A 22,892-nucleotide genomic window follows, 5' to 3' on the forward strand; every position below is an offset into this window, starting at 1 on the left:
AATATGCAAGTGTCTAGGTTTACCATTATGAATTTATTAATATTACTAAGTAACAAGAGCTAATATCTTGAAATTCTGTTGTCAATTTGTTTACTGTAAAATAGCATTGTATCTGGTCAAACACCATTTTTTCGAAGGGTTGGTAACAGCCTGATTGGTCGGCTATTTGAGCCAGTAAAGGGGCTTTACTCTTCTTGGGTAGCAGAATGACTTTAGATTCTCTCCAGGCCTGAGGGCACACGCTCTCTAGTAGGGTTAAATTGAAGATGTAGCAAATAGGAGTGGCAATATCGTCTGCTATTATCCTCAGTAATTTTCCATCTAGATTGTCAGACCCCGGTGGCTTGTCATTGTTGATAGACAATAATTTATTCACTTCTTCCACACTGATTTTATGGAATTCTAAAGTACAATTCTTGTCTGTCATAATTTGGTCCGCTATACTTGGATGTGTCGTGTCAGTGTTTGTTGCTGACATGTCATCTCTTAGTTTTCTTATCTTGCCAATGAAAAAGTAATTCAAGTGGTTTGCAATATCAGTGGGCTTTGTGATGAATGAGCCATCTTTATAAGCAAATCAAATGTTATTTGTCACATACACATGGTTAGCAGATGTTAATGCGAGTGTAGCGAAATGCTTGTGATACTGCATAGTTTCCTAGCAATGCAAAGCGAGGCGCCCATCTCTGTCGGCGCCGGAAGGTCTGTCGTAAACACAGGTTTAGATGTTATGCGTTTTGTTCTACAATCTGTATCAGCTAACATCACTTCTTGTGAATTTTGAAGTATTTATGTAATAAAAAAGCACAAGAATTGCAAAGGCTTCATAATTCATAAAATTCATATTAACTGTCTGCTATTATCTCATAGAACAAATGTACTGTATAAGATCTCCTTAGCCTGTGCTGGCCTTATTTTTGGTGTTCCAAAACCTTCATTTTCCCCCATTAATTTTTCCCATTGGGATGGCTGAACGAGCCAAAGGTAACTAATGTCCGAGTTTCAAGACTACAAGCTGGCAAGCTTTAAAGCTCTGTATAAATCGACATTGACATGATTGGTTGACGGTAAGTGTATCGGTGCTTCCCGTATAAACACAAACTCCCTTCCTTGACTACTTCCTTCCAGCAGTGTGTATCAGGGACATTCCTAGATGTGAGAAGTGTGCAGGAGGACCTGAGAGAAAGGAATGTGTAGTATTGATGTAAAAGTTGTGTGTATAAACTGTAGGGGTACACATGGTGCTGGAGATCAGATGTGTCCGGTGAGAGAAAGACAGGTTGAGGTTACCAGGATCACAGTAGTGCAGAAGGTGTTGTATGCTGAGGCAGTGAAGAAAGTAGTAGAGGAAGATGGGTCCAGGGTGAGGGATCCTGAGAGTGTCTCTGTAATTAGGCCGAGGTCAATAGAGAGTGACAGGAATAACATGCTTCAGTAAGTTTTGGCCAAGTTCATGGCCATGGTTGTCAACTGTACCACAGTAATAGAATGTAAAACACAGTGGATAGATGTTGTGGTGGCAGCTGTTGGGTGTATAATATTTTACTGCATATTTACAAGGTGTTTTGAAGGATAATATCCTGTCCTCCCAGGATGCTGGCCTGGTGTTGAATCAGAGGGCCAAAGTAGTGGAATAATGATGAGGTTTTAATGGGTGTAGGGTTAGTTGGCTTTTCACAAAGTGTAATGAATTCATACTACAGAATAGTAGGCTGATACACAGCCAACACACTAGGTGGGGGCGTGCATCTATAGTCATTGTTTGCGGACCGCCATAACACTAAAGAAGAAGAAGACCACTTCCTTCTCAACATCTCTGGATCTGGTCTGTAAAGCGGAATAATTATAAATCAATCCAATTTTATTGATCACATCCTTGTGTTTAGCAGATGTTATAGTGGGTGTAGCGAAATGCTTGTAACACACTGACTACTTCGGAGGTTGCATTGCTGTAAATGCTGCATGGTTCATAGCACGTATAGCTGTAATTTGTCTGGTATTTTTTAGGCTACACTTACTGGGTCTCAGACAATTAAAACTATCTGGAATCTCGGAAGAGGACGTTGTTCCAACATTTGTCACAACGTAAGTCGAGTGTTGATATTTAAATTAACGTTTGTTCTGGTCTAGCTTTATCTGAACGCGGTAACAAAGAAAGTAACTAGTGTAGGCTAGCTACAGATTTACTGTCACGTTTTGTATTTGAAGAAACTGAAGAAAGAACGGCTTCAACGATGGATCGGGTAAGTTATGTCGACTTATTAACAGTTTTCCTACTGTGGTGTATAACATGTCTAGTTTAATCATCTTTGATCTTCCATATCCATTCGTTCCATTTGAACAGCTGGACAAAATGGTGGTAATAAACACGTGGGATATTTTGTCCTTCAGCAAAGTAGCCTACTAGCCTAAAACACACAGATTGATACAAGGCAATGCGCAACAAGCAGGTCAAGTCAGAACCATGGAGAAATAATGAGGGCAAAGCTACAACTTGCAGTAGTGGTGTGTAGGTAAAAATCACCTGGGAAGAAAGCCAGAAAAATAGCCATATTACATGTTATAATAATTGTGTTGTTATAACCTGTTAGTTCATATGCCTGGACTCAGCTGAGACAAGAAGACAGTGGCAGAATACATTCAACCAGACCTTTGTTACATCATAAAACTAGAGAGCAACATCTGTCCTGTTAAGTTCACAAGAAATGTTGCATGTAACAGTTACATGACCTTCAGAATGGTTCATATGTCTGGACTCAGCTGAGACAAGAAGACAGTGGCAGAATACATTCAACCAGACCTTTGTTACATCATAAAACTAGAGAGCAACATCTGTCCTGTTAAGTTCACAAGAAATGTTGCATGTAACAGTTACATGACCTTCAGAATGGTCGAGCAAGTGAATGTTTTCTGAATACTAAACAACTATTGATTTAGAGTTACCGCAAGTCGAAAAGGAAACCGGTGCTTCCTCCACTGTTCAAGCACCATTTCAACTTCAACATCATCTAATTTAGTGACAACTAAAAGATACCAAAAACCAGGGGTGCAACTTTCACTTGGATGGAGTGTATCTGCAGGAACAGTCACACGCATGGCCCTCATGCTAGCTCCACTTCTACCTACATAATATGTTAAGGAATCCCTAGTTATCTTTCCTTCCTCCCTAACTGTGCACTTGTTCACTTCCCTTCACTGATTTGAAAGGAAATGGCTGTTATAAAACATATGGTGGATTCTCCCACTATCACATGACTCCACCAATCCAATGACGTTTTTTTCTCTCTTTGGTACAATTGTCATAAGTATGTTGTAGATTTTCATAACTGTAAGTACAACGATGTTCCTGTCATTTGTTAACAATACATTTAACTATCATTTAATCAAACTGCTAAAAACTGAATTACGTAAGCAAAATTATAAAGTGTTGAGTTTACGTACAGTGTAATAAAAAAAAATGGAAATGATGTAGTGTACAATGTACTGCTGAAATACTTGGGTGGTAAATTAGTTTATTCCACTCATTTCCTGAATGTTGACGGTTTTAAATGTGGATGCTGTTACAGTAATAAGACAAGTGGATCTTGAGCAATGTTACATGGGACAGAAAGCAGATCTTGAACAATGTTACATGGGGCAGAAAGCGGATCTTGAGCAATGTTACATGGGGCAGAAAGCGGATCTTGAGCAATGTTACATGGGGCAGAAAGTGGATCTTGAGCAATGTTACATGGGGCAGAAAGCGGATCTTGAGCAATGTTACATGGGGCAGAAATTGCACCAGGCAACACCCATACCTTTTTACTGTAGGCGCAAACGGTACATATAGGGACAAACATAATACTGTAGAGCAAAGATATACATCAGATCACAGGAGAAGAGAGAGAGACACATAGTCTACTAGACACATCGTTTACTAGCCCTAAAAAGGGCAGACATACCAAAGAACACACCAGGCTAAACATAAGGGGCCCATAGGATAAGATGGCATGTACTATTTTTGGGACATGAAGAGGTCCTGCTACCATTATAACTTAACTGAAAGCAGATGTGGGCGTGAACAAGCAGGAAGCACAGATTTAAAGATAATGGTGGCAGATGGACTGAGGGAAGTAACTTAATTTGCATGTGGGATGGACTCAAATGTTGTATGTGTATAAATACAGAGCCAGAGCTTAGGGAAGGGAGTTGTTCCGCGGACCAGCTCGGCTTCTGATATATTTGTATTAAAAGCCTTTATTGAATTCACAAGTTCTTGTAAGATCTTTATATGTAACAAGAACTACAACACATTGTAACGGTTTTGACTTGAGGTTATTATTTATAGGGGTGCCAGGTAGGTTGTGCCTACCAGAGAAAACATTGGTTTCTCCTTTTGGTTTGGGAGGGAATGAGTCCCATCTGGTCAGATCAAGTCTACACCAATACAAAGGACTTATGTAAAAGTCAGGATGGAAATAAACTTTTCATAAACCCTTAAAACATTGGAAAGAACTTCAAAAACAACTATATTCTTTTGCGTGGGTTGTATTAGCAACACCAATGATTACACACACACATATAATAATATCACAATGAGTTCTGGTTCCTCCAGAAATGTCCTGTACCTCGGGCCTAAAAAGAGTCCAGCCCGGTAAAGGAGTTCAGGGAACTCTCGTGACCTTAGTCACGCAATGTTTGTCCGTTCATTCAAGTGTAGCGTAAACCCAGTATTAATCATACAATCAATATAACAATAATATGACTTCGGTTCAGTTATGCAGGTGTGACTCCAGTGGACTCTTGCACAGCATAATCCATGGCAAATCGAAACTCGTGAAGGTGCTTGTCCCAGTGTTTGTGCTGGGTCCTTACATAGGAAGCAATCATTGTCTTCAAGGTTCGATTTACTCTCTCAGTGAGATTGGTCTGTGGGTGATAGGCCGTGGTCAACTTCTGTCTCAGGTTCCATCTTTGGCAGGTCTCCTCAAAGAGATCAGAGACAAATTGGGAACCTCGATCAAACAGGATGTAATCAGGCACTCCCCAGCGAGTCAGGATCTCTTTCGTAAGGATGTTAGACGGTCCTTGCTGTGGCCGGACGCAGGGAAAAGAGCTCCACCCACTTTGAATAGTAATCAACAAAAACAAGCATGTACACATTCTGATTGGAGCTTCTAGGAAATGGACCCATCAAATCCACTCCTAACATTTCCCAAGGTCGGGTAACCACCGTTTGCTGCAACTTGCCAGCAGGCTTTCTACCTTCTGGTTTGTACATTTGACAAACCTGACAGTTTCGGATGTGTGACTTCACGTCCATGCTCAGATGTGGCCAGTACAGTAATGCTTGCAACCGCTTGTAGGTTTTGAACCTGCCCAAATGACCAGCTAATGGGTCTTCATGGAAATGTTGAATCAATTGTAGGCGTAGAGTTTCCGGTATGTACATTTGGTAGAGTGTTCTGTGAGGTAGTTGTACAACTCGGTAGACTTTGTCTTCAATGATGGTCAGCTTTGTGGTAGGATTGACCATCTTTTCTCCATCTTCCAGGATAGTCTGGTACAAAGCCTGTACTTCTAGATCATCCTGTTGGGCTTTCCATATGGCCTCATCAGAGATGGGAAAGTCCGTTTTGGGCGAGTCTCGACTGCTTGACAGGAAAGTAGCACGTGTAAGATGAGGGCCACCGTTGCCACAAGCAGGAGCTCTGGATAAGGCATCTGGAACAGTGTTGTATTTTCCTTTCCTGTATTCTACTGCAAAGGTGAACTCTTGCAACTGTAGAGCCCATCTTATGAGTCTGGTACTTGGTTTGTTGGTCTTGAACACCCACACAAGGGTGGAATGGTCAGTGACCACAGTGAAGTGTCTTCCCTCCAGGTAGTACCTCCACTTTTCCAAAGCCCAGACAACTGCAAGGCACTCTTGCTCGGTTGTGGAATAGTTCCGTTCTGCTCCATTCAATGTCCGACTGGCGAACGCTAGCACTTCTAAAGTGCCAAGTCCAGTCTGTTGGACTAGGACAGCACCAAGTCCAACATCACTTGCATCAGTGTAAACAACAAAAGGGCAATCAAAGTTGGGATGACCTAAAATGGGAGGTGTGACGAGGTGTCGTTTCAGGGTTTCAAAGGAGGTCTGGCACTCTGCCGTCCATAGGAATTTCACTCTTTTTCGCTTCAATGCGTTGAGGGGTTCTGCCACCTGGGAGAAGTTCGACACAAACCGATGGTACCATCCAGCCATACCAAGGAACCGTTGAAAGGGCCTTGAGTGTGGTTGGCACAGGGAAGTCTTGTACAGCCTTTGTCTTTTCAGGATCCACATGAATGCCGTCGAAAGACACAATATGGCCAAGGAACTTCAGGGATGTTTGGCAGAAGTTGCTCTTCTTCATATTCAAGGTCAGACCAGTTTCTCTTAGCTTGTCCAACACTGCTTGAAGATCTCGAAAGTGTTGTTCTCTGTTCTGAGAGTAGATAATTATATCGTCCAGGTAGACGAAACAGATCTTCCCTTTGAGCTCACCTAACGCAATCTCCATGAGTCTTTGGAAAGTGGCAGGGGCATTCTTTAATCCAAAGGGCATCACCTTAAAGGAAAACAAGCCCTCAGCACAGACAAAAGCAGTCTTGTCCTTGCTTTCCTGGTCCATCTCAACCTGCCAATAACCACTATTGAGGTCAAGGGTAGTGAACACAACAGCGCCAGACAATGACTCCAGGATCTCATGGATGGTGGGAAGAGGATCGGCATCAGTCTGGGAAACATTGTTGGTCTTCCTATAGTCCACACAAAATCTAAGACCACCAGTCTTTTTTGGGATGAGGACAACCGGAGCAGCCCAGGGAGAGGAGGAACGTTCTATTATATCTTGTGTTAACATATCATTAATGAGTCCCTTTTGGATGATTAGCTTCGCTGGGGACAAACGATATGGCTTTTGCTTGATCGGCAGTTCCCGTATAAGGAATATTTTGTGCTTCAGGAGCCCGGTGCGTCCCAGCTTTGAAGTACATACATCAGCATTATTCTGCAGCTGTTCCAACAGCCTTAACTCCTCTGGCTGTTCCAGCTGAGCTCTTCTCACAGCCTGTAAAAGGAGATCGTCAGAAGGATTATCAAGGGTTAGTGGTACCGGAGCAATGGCAGAGAAGACTGCCCCATTTGATCCCCAATCATGTAACTTCATAGCTTCTGATTGGAAGAAATGCTTATTGCTCGGATTGTATGGAAACTAGTAGCAATTGTGTGCGATATCAATCTGGACACCACTGAAGTACATGAAATCAATTCCCAACACGACAGGAAAGCAAGGTTCTTGGTTTGTAGGTTAACCCGAAGGAATCATATAGGAGCGGTTACACAGGCGGAACTCTACCTCACTCCATCCAAGTGGTCGTCTAGCCTCACCATCAGCCAGATAGAGTGGACCTTCTGTCCACGGCTTCAAGTTGTATTGTGGACCTTTAATCTCCTTCCACAGTTTCTCATTGAGCAGTGTGTAGGATGACCCGGTATCCAAGATGGCTCTTCCTGTCCATGGGCCTATGGACAGGGGTAACACCAGTTGGTGCGGTATTAACTGAAAGGAAGGGGATGTCGATGGGGGGGCGTAGGCAGTGACTCTTGGGGTTTCAGCTCTGGTTAAAGCACCCAGAGTAGGATGGTGATTCCTGTGAAAAGAGTTAGGTGTGTTGGCCTGTTGTGATTTGTGGTTTCTGGAAGGGTTTACTTGATACGGTCTTGGACATGTAGCTGAAGAATGTCCCTTTTGGCTACATCTCCAACAGAACATGAGAGGGGTCTTGGCTGGAGACTCTAGCTGTTGTTGATAGTCTGTCTTGGGTAACTGTTTGGGTGTCTGTTTCTTTCTCTGGTCATATTGCTGTTGGCATTCTCTGTCCTTCTCAAACTGCTGTCCCAAGCGAACCAGTCCATCGACAGTGGTGACTCGTTCTCGGAGTTGACTGGCTAGTAGTGGGTTGATGTCATTAAATTGATATTGAAGAACCTCTTCCTCCTCAATGCCAGGTTTCCACCTTCTGCACAGGGAGTGGTAACCGTATGCAAAGTCACGGATACTCTCTTTCTCGCTTTGCACTCGATTCCTGACTCTGTCTGCCAGCTCATCTGTGTAGTCCTCAAAAAACTTGGCCTCAAAGTCAGCCCAGGAGGTAGTGGTGAGACGTGCCACATCCCACCAGTCGAGCTGTCCCATGCAACACATTCCTCAATGTGGCAAGGAGTTCTTCGTCAGCCAAGGGATTGAGGGCAAGAAAGTCACGACATCTTCCTAGATACATTAGCGGTTCAGGACTGTCATCTTTTTTCCCCAAAGGTGGGAAATTGCAATTTAATGGGCATCGCCCCCACATGACGTCTACTCAAATCACCATGAACAAACGAGCTAGGAGGGATTGAGGAAGTAGAGGGGGAGGGCGTTATCGGACAATGAAAATGAACACCAGGATGCATGGTGGATTGCATCCTGCAAGGGGTGGCTGCAGCATGGCCTGGTCTTACTGAGGATGGTAGCTGACTCTATAGCCACTCCTACTGAGGATGGTATCTGACTCTATAGCCACTCCTACTGAGGATGGTAGCTGACTCTATAGCCACTCCTCCTGAGGATGGTATCTGACTCTATAGCCACTCCTACTGAGGATGGTATCTGACTCTATAGCCACTCCTACTGAGGATGGTAGCTGACTCTATAGCCACTCCTACTGAGGATGGTATCTGACTCTATAGCCACTCCTACTGAGGATGGTAGCTGACTCTATAGCCACTCCTACTGAGGATGGTAGCTGACTCTATAGCTACTCCTACTGAGGATGGTAGCTGACTCTATAGCCACTCCTACTGAGGATGGTAGCTGACTCTATAGCAACTCCTACTGAGGATGGTAGCTGACTCTATAGCCACTCCTACTGAGGATGGTAGCTGACTCTATAGCCACTCCTACTGAGGATGGTAGCTGACTCTATAGCCACTCCTACTGAGGATGGTAGCTGACTCTATAGCCACTCCTACTGAGGATGGTAGCTGACTCTATAGCCACTCCTACTGAGGATGGTAGCTGACTCTATAGCCACTCCTACTGAGGATGGTACCTGACTCTATAGCCACTCCTACTGAGGATGGTAGCTGACTCTATAGCCACACCTACTGAGGATGGTAGCTGACTCTATAGCCACTCCTACTGAGGATGGTAGCTGACTCTATAGCCACTCCTACTGAGGATGGTAGCTGACTCTATAGCCACTCCTACTGAGGATGGTAGCTGACTCTATAGCCACTCCTACTGAGGATGGTACCTGACTCTATAGCCACTCCTACTGAGGATGGTATCTGACTCTATAGCCACTCCTACTGAGGATGGTAGCTGACTCTATAGCCACTCCTACTGAGGATGGTAGCTGACTCTATAGCCACTCCTACTGAGGATGGTAGCTGACTCTATAGCCACTCCTACTGAGGATGGTATCTGACTCTATAGCCACTCCTACTGAGGATGGTATCTGACTCTGTAGCCACTCCTACTGAGGATGGTAGCTGACTCTATAGCCACTCCTACTGAGGATGGTATCTGACTCTATAGCCACTCCTACTGAGGATGGTAGCTGACTCTATAGCCACTCCTACTGAGGATGGTAGCTGACTCTATAGCCACTCCTACTGAGGATGGTATCTGACTCTATAGCCACTCCTACTGAGGATGGTAGCTGACTCTATAGCCACTCCTACTGAGGATGGTAGCTGACTCTATAGCCACTCCTACTGAGGATGGTAGCTGACTCTATAGCCACTCCTGACTGAGGATGGCTGACTCTATAGCCACTCCTACTGAGGATGGTAGCTGACTCTATAGCCACTCCTACTGAGGATGGTAGCTGACTCTATAGCCACTCCTACTGAGGATGGTAGCTGACTTTATAGCCACTCCTACTGAGGATGGTAGCTGACTCTATAGCCACTCCTACTGAGGATGGTACCTGACTCTATAGCCACTCCTACTGAGGATGGTAGCTGACTCTATAGCCACTCCTACTGAGGATGGTAGCTGACTCTATAGCCACTCCTACTGAGGATGGTAGCTGACTCTATAGCCACTCCTACTGAGGATGGTACCTGACTCTATAGCCACTCCTACTGAGGATGGTAGCTGACTCTATAGCCACCCCTACTGAGGATGGTAGCTGACTCTATAGCCACTCCTACTGAGGATGGTAGCTGACTCTATAGCCACTCCTACTGAGGATGGTAGCTGACTCTATAGCCACTCCTACTGAGGATGGTAGCTGACTCTATAGCCACTCCTACTGAGGATGGTACCTGACTCTATAGCCACTCCTACTGAGGATGGTAGCTGACTCTATAGCCACTCCTACTGAGGATGGTAGCTGACTCTATAGCCACTCCTACTGAGGATGGTAGCTGACTCTATAGCCACTCCTACTGAGGATGGTAGCTGACTCTATAGCTACTCCTACTGAGGATGGTAGCTGACTCTATAGCCACTCCTACTGAGGATGGTACCTGACTCTATAGCCACTCCTACTGAGGATGGTACCTGACTCTATAGCCACTCCTACTGAGGATGGTAGCTGACTCTATAGCCACTCCTACTGAGGATGGTAGCTGACTCTATAGCCACTCCTACTGAGGATGGTAGCTGACTCTATAGCCACTCCTACTGAGGATGGTATCTGACTCTATAGCCACTCCTACTGAGGATGGTATCTGACTCTATAGCCACTCCTACTGAGGATGGTAGCTGACTCTATAGCCACTCCTACTGAGGATGGTATCTGACTCTATAGCCACTCCTACTGAGGATGGTAGCTGACTCTATAGCCACTCCTACTGAGGATGGTATCTGACTCTATAGCCACTCCTACTGAGGATGGTAGCTGACTCTATAGCCACTCCTACTGAGGATGGTATCTGACTCTATAGCCACTCCTACTAAGGATGGTAGCTGACTCTATAGCCACTCCTACTGAGGATGGTAGCTGACTCTATAGCCACTCCTACTGAGGATGGTATCTGACTCTATAGCCACTCCTACTGAGGATGGTAGCTGACTCTATAGCCATCCTACTGAGGATGGTAGCTGACTCTATAGCCACTCCTACTGAGGATGGTAGCTGACTCTATAGCCACTCCTACTGAGGATGGTAGCTGACTCTATAGCCACTCCTACTGAGGATGGTAGCTGACTCTATAGCCACTCCTACTGAGGATGGTGGCTGACTCTATAGCCACTCCTACTTAGGATGGTAGCTGACTCTATAGCCACTCCTACTGAGGATGGTAGCTGACTCTATAGCCACTCCTACTGAGGATGGTAGCTGACTCTATAGCCACTCCTACTGAGGATGGTACCTGACTCTATAGCCACTCCTACTGAGGATGGTAGCTGACTCTATAGCCACTCCTACTGAGGATGGTAGCTGACTCTATAGCCACTCCTACTGAGGATGGTACCTGACTCTATAGCCACTCCTACTGAGGATGCTAGCTGACTCTATAGCCACTCCTACTGAGGATGGTAGCTGACTCTATAGCCACTCCTACTGAGGATGGTACCTGACTCTATAGCCACTCCTACTGAGGATGGTAGCTGACTCTATAGCCACTCCTACTGAGGATGGTAGCTGACTCTATAGCCACTCCTACTGAGGATGGTAGCTGACTCTATAGCCACTCCTACTGAGGATGGTAGCTGACTCTATAGCCACTCCTACTGAGGATGGTAGCTGACTCTATAGCCACTCCTACTGAGGATGGTAGCTGACTCTATAGCCACTCCTACTGAGGATGGTAGCTGACTCTATAGCCACTCCTACTGAGGATGGTAGCTGACTCTATAGCCACTCCTACTGAGGATGGTAGCTAGCTGACTCTATAGCCACTCCTACTGAGGATGGTAGCTGACTCTATAGCCACTCCTACTGAGGATGGTAGCTGACTCTATAGCCACTCCTACTGAGGATGGTAGCTGACTCTATAGCCACTCCTACTGAGGATGGTACCTGACTCTATAGCCACTCCTACTGAGGATGGTATCTGACTCTATAGCCACTCCTACTGAGGATGGTAGCTGACTCTATAGCCACTCCTACTGAGGATGGTAGCTGACTCTATAGCCACTCCTACTGAGGATGGTAGCTGACTCTATAGCCACTCCTACTGAGGATGGTATCTGACTCTATAGCCACTCCTACTGAGGATGGTATCTGACTCTATAGCCACTTACTGAGGATGGTATCTGACTCTATAGCCACTCCTACTGAGGATGGTATCTGACTCTATAGCCACTCCTACTGAGATGGTAGCTGACTCTATAGCCACTCCTACTGAGGATGGTATCTGACTCTATAGCCACTCCTACTGAGGATGGTAGCTGACTCTATAGCCACTCCTACTGAAGATGGTATCTGACTCTATAGCCACTCCTACTAAGGATGGTAGCTGACTCTATAGCCACTCCTACTGAGGATGGTAGCTGACTCTATAGCCACTCCTACTGAGGATGGTATCTGACTCTATAGCCACTCCTACTGAGGATGGTAGCTGACTCTATAGCCACTCCTACTGAGGATGGTAGCTGACTCTATAGCCACTCCTACTGAGGATGGTAGCTGACTCTATAGCCACTCCTACTGAGGATGGTAGCTGACTCTATAGCCACTCCTACTGAGGATGGTGGCTGACTCTATAGCCACTCCTACTTAGGATGGTAGCTGACTCTATAGCCACTCCTACTGAGGATGGTAGCTGACTCTATAGCCACTCCTACTGAGGATGGTAGCTGACTCTATAGCCACTCCTACTGAGGATGGTACCTGACTCTATAGCCACTCCTACTGAGGATGGTAGCTGACTCTATAGCCACTCCTACTTACATGTAGGTATGTACGGCAGGACGAATTCGGAAAGATGGATAGGAGCAAGCCCATGTAATACTTTGTAGGTTAGCAGTAAAACCTTGACATCAAGCCTTGACTTAGCAGGAAGCCAGTGTGGAGGCTAGCACTGGAGTAATATGATTACATCTTTTGGTTCTAGTCAAGATTCTAGCAGCCGTGTTTAGCACTAACTGAAGTTTATTTAGTGCTTTATCCGGGTAGCCAGAAAGTAGAGCATTGCAGTAGTCTAATCTAGAAGTGACAAAAGCATGGATACATTTTTCTTCATCATTTTTGGACAGAAAGTTTCAGATTTTGTGCGATGTTACGTAGATGGAAAAAAGCTGTCCTTGAAATCCTGTCTTGATATTTTTTCTAATCACCTATGCTTAGTCTACTACAGTGACAACTAAAATATACAAACAATCAGGAGCGCAACTTTCACTGGGGGCGGGGTGACATGACCCCCCCCACATTCTGAAAATTGCCCCTTTTTGTCCCCCCCCCACTCTTATAACCCACTGCTATCAGCTACCTGTTGTGTAGCTGTGGCGCCCAGAGCTAAGTAACCAATCACCCTCTGCCTTCTTCCTGTGGTGTAGCTGTGGAGCCAGGCTAGTAACCATCACCCTCTGTCTTCTTCCTTGTGGGTAGCTGTGGAGCCAGGCTAGTAACCATCACCCTCTGCCTTCTTCTTGTGGTGTAGCTGCTGAGCCAGGCTAGTAACCATCACCCTCTGCCTTCTTCCTGTGGTGTAGCTGTGGAGCCAGGCTAGTAACCATCACCCTCTGCCTTCTTCCTGTGGTGTAGCTGCTGAGCCAGGCTAGTAACCATCACCCTCTGTCTTCTTCCTGTGGTGTAGCTCCTGAGCCAGGCTAGTAACCATCACCCTCTGCCTTCTTCCTGTGGTGTAGCTGCTGAGCCAGGCTAGTAACCTTGGACACAGTTCAATGTCAAACAGATGTTGCAGGAGCTTTGTGTGATCTATTCGATCAAAGGCTTTGGACATATCAGCAAGTAACATCCTCACCATTGTTGGTATGTTTGGAGTCTGTAGTTGTCAGCCAGGAGTGTGTGGCTTTCACAAGGGCGGTAGTATCGCTGGAGTTTGGGAGGTAGGCATACTGATTTGTGCACTCATAAAACTGTTGGCTTGAGTTCTCTTTTAATGAAGTTCTGGAATTTTCCAAGGCATGACGTTAGAGAGATGGGCCTCCAGTCACTCGTTGTACATGGGTTTGACACTTTAGGTATAGGACATCCTGATCACATGGACAGTGTTGATGAGATAATACACTGTGTTCTACCGAAGTGTTTTCTCATTTGCCCATGGTGGATGATAGTGTACTCCCACGAACAGAGTTGAAAATGAGCTGGGGAGTCGTTTAGGATGGAGCTGAAGCCACATACACTCAAATTCCTCTTTCTCCTGGTCAGTTCTTCTCTTTGCCTGCATACTGTGGTTCACATACATAGCCTCATCCCCTCCTCTCTGGACCTGTCATTTCTGAACAGCTGATAGTTGTATATGAAAAGAGATTAATCTGGGATATTTTCGTGGGCCCAAGTTTAAAGTGACGCATCCAATGTCTGCATTTACTGCAATGAAGAAGCAGATCAAATTCATCCACTTTGTTCATCAATGATCTTGAATTTACAAACCAGCACATTCGGGGTCCTTGGGGCATCCTGGGACGTATTTGTGACGTCACATAATTCAGTTAGAATTCTGCGTTCAAGTGAACGATTGTGTTTTAGGTATGTTACTTTATATTGTCAGTGTTTTCCTCCGTCTGCCCTTACCAGCTGTAGTCCATCTCACCCTGCTTCTTACGCGCATTATCCCGAGGCACTAAAGTTTCTCGGATATGTGGTGCCAGTGGAGGGTGCATATTTTTTGTAAATCCGTAGAAAATGTGATGAGTATTCAACAACGTTTATACAATTCATCGTTGTCAAAACCATGCTTAATCCGTTAAAAGAGCAAGGAGCAGTGTGACACAAAACAATGAAAAAACAACACCAACAAACATCTCAAACATTGTAACACGTTACTCTCGAGCAGCTGCCTGGAAGCGCCACAGCATTGAACTACATTAACTACATCAGTTCAAAACAAAATATGCTAGCTAGCTACTCCATAGTCCAAGCTATGGTAAACGCTAGCTAGCTACTCCGTAGTCCAAGCTATGGTAAACGCTAGCTAGCTACTCCATAGTCCAAGCTATGGTAAACGCTAGCTAGCTACTCCATAGTCCAAGCTATGGTAAACGCTAGCTAGCTACTCCATAGTCCAAGCTATGGTAAACGCTAGCTAGCTACTCCATAGTCCAAGCTGCGGTAAACGCTAGCTAGCTACTCCATAGTCCAAGCTATGGTAAACGCTAGCCATATTTCACTGTCAGACAGGACACAACTCAAACTAGCTGAGAAAACAAAACAAATCAAATCAGATTGTATTGGTCCATACACATACTTAGCATATCTTATTGAGGGTGTAGCGAATTGATTGTTCCTAGTTCCAACAGTGCAGTAATGTCTAACAATAAAATAATGGAATTCAGAAATATATAAATATTAGTCCAGATTATAAATACAGTACATTCATAAGTATGTGGACACCCCTTCAAATGATTGGATTTGGCTATTTCAGCCACACCCGTTGCTGACAGGTGTATAAAATTGAGCATACAGCCATTCAACCTCCATAGACACACATTGGCAGTAGAATGGCCTTACTGAAGAGATCAGTGACTTTCAACATGGTAACATCAAAGATGCCACCTTTCCAACAAGTCAGTATGTCAAATTTCTGCCCTGCTAGCGATAATCCCAGTCAACTGTAAGTGGTGTTATTGTGAAGTAGAAATGTCTAGGAGCATCAACAGCTCAATTGAGAAGTGGTAAACCACACAAGATCACAGAACGGGACCACCGAGTACTGAAGCGCGTAGCGCATAACAATTGTCTGTCCTCAGTTGCCACACTCCCAACCTAGTTCCAAACTGCCCCTAGACGCAACGTCGGCACAATAACTGTTCGTCTGGAGTTTCATGAAATGGCTTTCCATAGCTGAGCAGCTGCACACAAGCCTAAGGTCACTATGCGCAATGCCAAGCGTCGGCTGGAGTGGTGTAAGGCTCACCGCCGAATGACAAATCTGGGTTTGGCAGATGCCAGGAAAAGCTACCTGCTCCAATGCATAGTGCCAACTGTAAAGTTTTGGTGGAGGAGGAATACTTGTCTGGGGATGTTTTTCATGGTTCGGGCTAGGTCCCTTAGTTCCAGTGAAGGGAATTCTTAACGCTACAGCATGCAATTTAGACGATTCTGTGCTTCCAACTTTGTGTTAAGTTTGGGGAACGCCCTTTCCTGTTTCAGCATGACAATGCCCCGTGCACAAAGCCAGGTCCATACAGAAATAGTTTGTTGAGATTGGTGTGGAAGAACTTGACTGGCCTGCACAGTGACTCCTGACCTCAACCCCATCGTACACCTTTGGGATGAATTGGAACGCAGACCGCAAGCCAGGCCTAATTGCCCTTCATCAGTGCCCAACCTCACTAATGCACTTGTGGCTGAATTGAAGCAAGTTCCCGGTGGAGGCTGTATAGCAGCAAAGGGGAGACCAACTCCATATTAATGCTCATGATTTTGGAATGAGATGTTCAACGAGCACGTGTCCACATACTTTTGGGAATGTAGTGTATGTGATGGGATTCTCGTGGAAATTCAACACAGGGACACTCGAATTCAATCTTAAATTAATGAAGTTTTTTTATCAGCATGCTGGAGAGGTCAAACTTAGAAGTATAAAGTACCGTTCTGAAGGTATCTCCCTCAGGGCAGTACCACTACATCTCTTATATACTGGTTACAGACACGTTACATAGTAATAGTTCATAGGGTTGGTTCTGGCATGTGTCTGGCACCGCCTCCTGTCTTAACTTATAGAACATATTCTGGCCGTTCTGCCAGATGGTCCTAAGGAGAGGGTCATGCCAAATCTGTGCTTATCAACAGTGCCAAACTAACAACTCTGCCATTAGACAGGCTTGATTGTATTTACAGCTCTGATCTGGATGGTGGACTAGCCCTGTGTTGGATAATTGTCAACGGCCATTCCAGTGGAGTGGTACTTGGGTTGGGGGAGGGGCTAATGCCCCCCAAACCCTGATTATATAAATGTATAGGATACATAACTCTGCAACACAGGCTAGAAACAGGCTGTTAAAGGCACCAGAGAGACGTGGCTCTATTGTACATGGGGATAACTGTATACATTCATTTAATTCAGGGTGGAAGGTAAAACCAAATTATTTATGGAGTTGGCTCTAAATACTACATCATAATGAGCAGCAGTAGTTCAGGTGTTGAGGTTTTTCATCTGGTTATTATGACGAATAACGATTTTGCAGGTGTTGGTGTTCGCTGACTTTTTGGAGAGGGAAGGGTGGAGCTCTTCATTCCAGCATCTGTTAAGCTCTCATCCTAACACATAAGAACTCAGAACTAAATTGTGCGGCTGACCAATTACGTGAGACATTAGTTCTGGGTTAACCAAGATTAACTCAGGGGTGAAAGATGTGTTCAACTCCAATGAATACTCAAAGGTTCTGAACATAAGACAGGAGGCATTACAAGTGTTATACGTTTTTACATTAGTAAAGAAATATACCACTTCCATTTGAGAAATGTCCCAAAGTGATTTGAAAACTGTACATTTGTGGAAAGTAGTGAACAGTTACACACTTCAGGAGAAAGGAGGTATTATAAGGATGCAGCCACCAATCAGAGATTTAGACTAATCAAATGTTTGGTCTAATGATATTCTATGTACAATACTTCCTGTGGTCACCAGGACAGAGCTAGTCCGTCCCCCTCCACCCTGCCGGAGTCCCCTGGTCACAACTCTCCTGGTAGCTCCTTACTGCTGGGTCTCAAGAGGGTGTTTGTGCGGCTGGTCGACTGCAGGAAAACAACAGGGCAGAGTGGAACTGTGAGAGAAGGACACGAGGATGGAGATTTGATTTCATCAAGTAAGAACAATGGGGTGTGTGGATGAGACTACAATCTGCTTCTGCAACCTCTGTTTATTGATTTATAAACAGTAAAACGCTCAGGGGCTAGTTAATTGTCAATTGAATTTCATGAATGGAGGATACCTAATAAACTGGGTGTATATTGATGATAACAGAGGCAGGTAGTCTTGTGTTTTAAGAGCGTTGGGCCACAAATTGAAAGGTTGATGGTTTGGATCTCTGAGCCGACTTGGTAGAAAATCTGTCTGTGCCCTTGAGCAAGATACTTAACCCTAATTGCTCCTAAATCATTCTGGATAACATCGTCTGCTAAATAACACTTACATTTTTTTTGTTATCGTGTTTGTTTATGGACCCATGTTTCCAAAACCTAGTTATTCAATGTCTTTGTTTCACAGGGGACACCCCTAACCGTCATTCTCTCAGTGGCAGGTGCTTATCTTCTGGGCATCCTCAACCACATGTTGCTGACGAGACAGAGAAGAGTCTTTCCAGATCAGAACATCTCAAGAAACATCAGCAGAGGTGTACAGGGAAGAAACATCACCACTGCTGCTCTGACTGTGGGAAGAGTTTCACAAACCGGAGTGACTTCATTATTCACCAGCGGATTCACACCGGAGAGAAACCGTACTGCTGCTCACAGTGTGGGAAGAGTTTCGCTGCTTCTAACACCTTAAAATCTCACCTGAGAATTCATACAGGGGAGAAGCCTTACCCCTGCCTTGATTGTGGGAAAAGCTTTTCATATTTGGGAGCCCTAAACATACACAAGCTATCACACACTGGAGTGAAGCCTTATAGCTGTGATCAATGTGGGAAGAGCTATACTGTATCAGATGCCCTAACTATACACCAGTGCATACACACAGGAGAGAAATCTTATATCTGTGATCAGTGTGGGAAGGGCTTCAGTCAATCAGGGCCCCTAAATTCACACCAGCGAACACACACTGGAGAGAAACTTTATAGCTGTGATCAGTGTGGGAAGAACTTTGCTCTAGCTTCCTCCCTGACTAGACACCATCGAACACACACTGGAGAGAGACCTTATGTCTGTCTATGTGGGAAGAGCTTTGCTCTAGCTTCCACCCTGAATACACACCAGCTAACACACACTGGAGAGAGACCTTATGTCTGTCTATGTGGGAAGAGCTTTGCTCTAGCTTCCACCCTGAATACACACCAGCTAACACACACTGGAGAGAAGCCTTTTAGATGTGATAAGTGTGGGAAGAGCTTTGCTATAGCTTCCTCCCTGACTAGACACCATCGAACACACACTAGAGAGAAACCTTTTACCTGTGTTAAGTGTGGGAAGAGCTTCAGTCAATCAGGAACACTAAATTCACACCAGCGAACACACACTGGAGTGAAACCTTATAGATGTGCTCAGTGTGGCAAGAGCTTTGCTCAATCAGTACACCTGAATATACACCAGAGACAACACACAGGAGAGAAACCTTTTAGCTGTGATCAGTGTGGGAAGAGCTTTGCTGTGTCAGAAAAACTTACTATACACCAGCGTATACACACAGGAGAGAAGCCTTATAGCTGTGATCAGTGTGGGAAGAGCTTCAGTCAATCAGGGACCCTAAATTCACACCAGCGAACACACACTGGAGAGAAACCCTATGTTTGTCTATGTAGGAAGCGCTTTGCTTATGTAGGGCAATTGAAAAAACACCAGAAAACAAAAACGTGCCGTATTTCCTCTCCCTCCTATCTGTCACCGGTTCCAGTACACTAAATAAAGGACCAATAGGAAATATCTAGTGAACAGTCATATCCATCTCCCATTCTTAAACAGTTGCCTCAGTCTGATCACCATGGTAACCTCTGTGCAGCATAATATGCAGCTCTGATCTAGCATCAGGTTTCCCCTGTGTCTATGTAATATCACACATTGATCTAAATGGATAAATGTTATCATAGGAAATGTTATAGTGAACTTGTGAGGATGTTGATAATTGTATCTTCTTTCATACACTGCCCTTTGGCATTTTTCCTATTTTGTTGTATTACAACCTGTAATTTAAATGGATTTTTATTTGGATTTCATGTAATGGGCAGACACAAAATAGTCCAAATTGGTGAAGTGAAATGGAAAAAATAACTTGTTTAAAAAAATTCTAATAAATTAAACAAAAGTGGTGTGTGCTTATGTATTCAGCCCCTTTGCTATGAAGCATCTAAATATGATCTGGTACAACCAATTACCTTCAGAAGTCACATAATTAGCTAAATGAAGTACACCTGTGTGCAATCTAAGTGTCTTTTATACAGGTAATGAGTTCAAACAGGTGCAGTTAATACATGTAATCAGTGGAGAACAGGGGGGGCTTCTTAAATTAAAATGAAATGAAATCTTACTAGTTGGTAGGTGATCAAATACTTATGTCAGGCAATAAAATGCTAATTAATTACTTAAAAATCGTACAATGTGATTTTCTGGATTTTTGTTTTAGATTCCGTCTCTCACAGTTGAAGTGTACCTATGATAAAAAGTTACAGACCTCTACATGCTTTGTGAGTAGGAAAACCTGCAAAATCGGCAGTGTATCAAATACTTGTTCTCCCCACTGTATATATATATATACACCTGTTCTGAAAGGCCCCAGAGTCTGCAACACCACTAAGCAAGGGGCACCACCAAACAAGCGGCACTATGAAGATCAAGGAGCTCTCCAAACAGGTCCGGGACGAAGTTGTGGAGAAGTACAGATCAGGGTTGAGTTGTAAAAATTATATCTGAAACTTTGAACATCCAACGGGGCACCAGTAAATCCATAAAAAATGGAAATGGCCCTAAGCATACTGCTAAAGCAACACTTGAGTGGTTTAAGGGGGAAACATTTAAATGTCTTGGAATGGCCTAGTCAAAGCCCAGACCTCAATCCAATTGAGAATCTGTGGTATAACTTAAAGATTGATGTATACCAGCGGAATCCAACCAACTTGAAGGAGCTGGAGCAGTTTTGCCTTGAAGAATGGGCAAAAATAGAGACACCCCAAGAGACTTGCAGCTGTAATTGCTGCAAAAAAAGGGGGGAGGGATAATGTAGGATAATGTTTCAACAATAGGTACATATTCATGTATTCAATTGATCAATACATTCAATACATTATCTTCTAAACAAGAAGTTAATCACTTAAATGGTGTATTTTATAAATCTGTATTGATTAAAATGATCCTAAATCTAATCCATAATATATTGGATAATTTCCAAGGAGTTCAAGGTAATAACTATGCATACTGTCTTGTAACAACGGTAACATACTGTCTTGTAGCAATGGTTAATGTAATAACAGATTTATAATGTAATAAATCTGGTATATGTAATATCTTGTTGGTTAATATGATAAAATGTTGAATTGTAGTAATAACTTTTTCCATTTAATGTAATAAGTTACTTTATCAGGTGAGTTACAACTTGAATGAATAATGTAGTAACACCTAAACCAATGTTTTATGTGTTACCTCACTAATGTTAATGCACATACCACCCTCCACCAATTACAAACTTACACACACAATCCTATGCACTTGTACTCGTACACAAACACACACTCTAATCATTGGTCACATACACATATTTAGCAGATGTTATTGCGGGTGTAGAAATGCTTGTGTTCCTAGCTCCAATTGTGCAGTAATATCTAACAATACACACACACACACACACACACATCTAAAAGTAAAAGATTAGAATTCTTGAAATATACACACCTGTACAATCTATATATAGACACACACACATTGATAAAAAATAAACTGAATGAATCTGTAGACCTTATAGTCAATGAGCCAGGGTGCTTGGTTGTCTCAATTGGGGTGAAAATGTCTCATAGTGATTTGTTTTGTCCTTGGAGTTGAAAATGTGTTCTATCATACACATCAGAATGACCTGTTATTTATTTTAAAAGAAAATGATACATTTGTAACTTGTTTTGACGAGTAGTTCTGAAACATCATAAAAATGACCTTGAAAAAGTGACCAGGCTTTGTGTGGGGAGCCCCCCGACCGTACCCCCACCCCATCATGTGCTACCACCTCCACCCGGATCACCACTCCTCGGAGAAGTCATTACACGCCTCAGAGGACTTTTCAGATAAAAACATAAAATAGACAAACATACTTTGATAATGTAATGTATTTATCAGATGGATGAAACAGGACCAAAATACACATTTGGAAAATGTGAAGATCATTGAAGCAAATTAAAAAGAGTAAGGGACCAAGTATGGACCGTTGCCAGAAGAATGTGAAGAGTGAAGAACATTTTGACTCTGACTCCAATATTACATGAATGCTAAAGACCCATAATTGTATCAATGAATCTAGTCAAGGTAACAAGCCTTCAGTCACCACTCAGAATACTATAATATGCAAGTGTCTAGGTTTACCATTATGAATTTATTAATATTACTAAGTAACAAGAGCTAATATCTTGAAATTCTGTTGTCAATTTGTTTACTGTAAAATAGCATTGTATCTGGTCAAACACCATTTTTTCGAAGGGTTGGTAACAGCCTGATTGGTCGGCTATTTGAGCCAGTAAAGGGGCTTTACTCTTCTTGGGTAGCAGAATGACTTTAGATTCTCTCCAGGCCTGAGGGCACACGCTCTCTAGTAGGGTTAAATTGAAGATGTAGCAAATAGGAGTGGCAATATCGTCTGCTATTATCCTCAGTAATTTTCCATCTAGATTGTCAGACCCCGGTGGCTTGTCATTGTTGATAGACAATAATTTATTCACTTCTTCCACACTGATTTTATGGAATTCTAAAGTACAATTCTTGTCTGTCATAATTTGGTCCGCTATACTTGGATGTGTCGTGTCAGTGTTTGTTGCTGACATGTCATCTCTTAGTTTTCTTATCTTGCCAATGAAAAAGTAATTCAAGTGGTTTGCAATATCAGTGGGCTTTGTGATGAATGAGCCATC

General features: G+C 43.7%; 1 protein-coding gene across 1 annotated transcript; it reads left to right on the top strand.

Moving 5' to 3' along the window:
- The first annotated feature begins 16,405 nt into the window (after window positions 1-16,405).
- Window positions 16,406-19,921, top strand: LOC116373844 (oocyte zinc finger protein XlCOF6-like). Its single transcript, XM_031822111.1, has 2 exons — window positions 16,406-17,939; window positions 18,341-19,921. Exons 1-2 carry the CDS (start codon window positions 17,735-17,737, stop codon window positions 19,690-19,692), a joined length of 1,557 nt encoding a protein of 518 aa, XP_031677971.1. The 5' UTR covers window positions 16,406-17,734; the 3' UTR covers window positions 19,693-19,921.
- The last annotated feature ends 2,971 nt before the right edge of the window (window positions 19,922-22,892 follow it).

This window comes from Oncorhynchus kisutch, unplaced genomic scaffold, assembly GCF_002021735.2.
Source record: "Oncorhynchus kisutch isolate 150728-3 unplaced genomic scaffold, Okis_V2 scaffold4072, whole genome shotgun sequence".
In the NCBI taxonomy this organism is placed as follows: domain Eukaryota; kingdom Metazoa; phylum Chordata; class Actinopteri; order Salmoniformes; family Salmonidae; genus Oncorhynchus; species Oncorhynchus kisutch.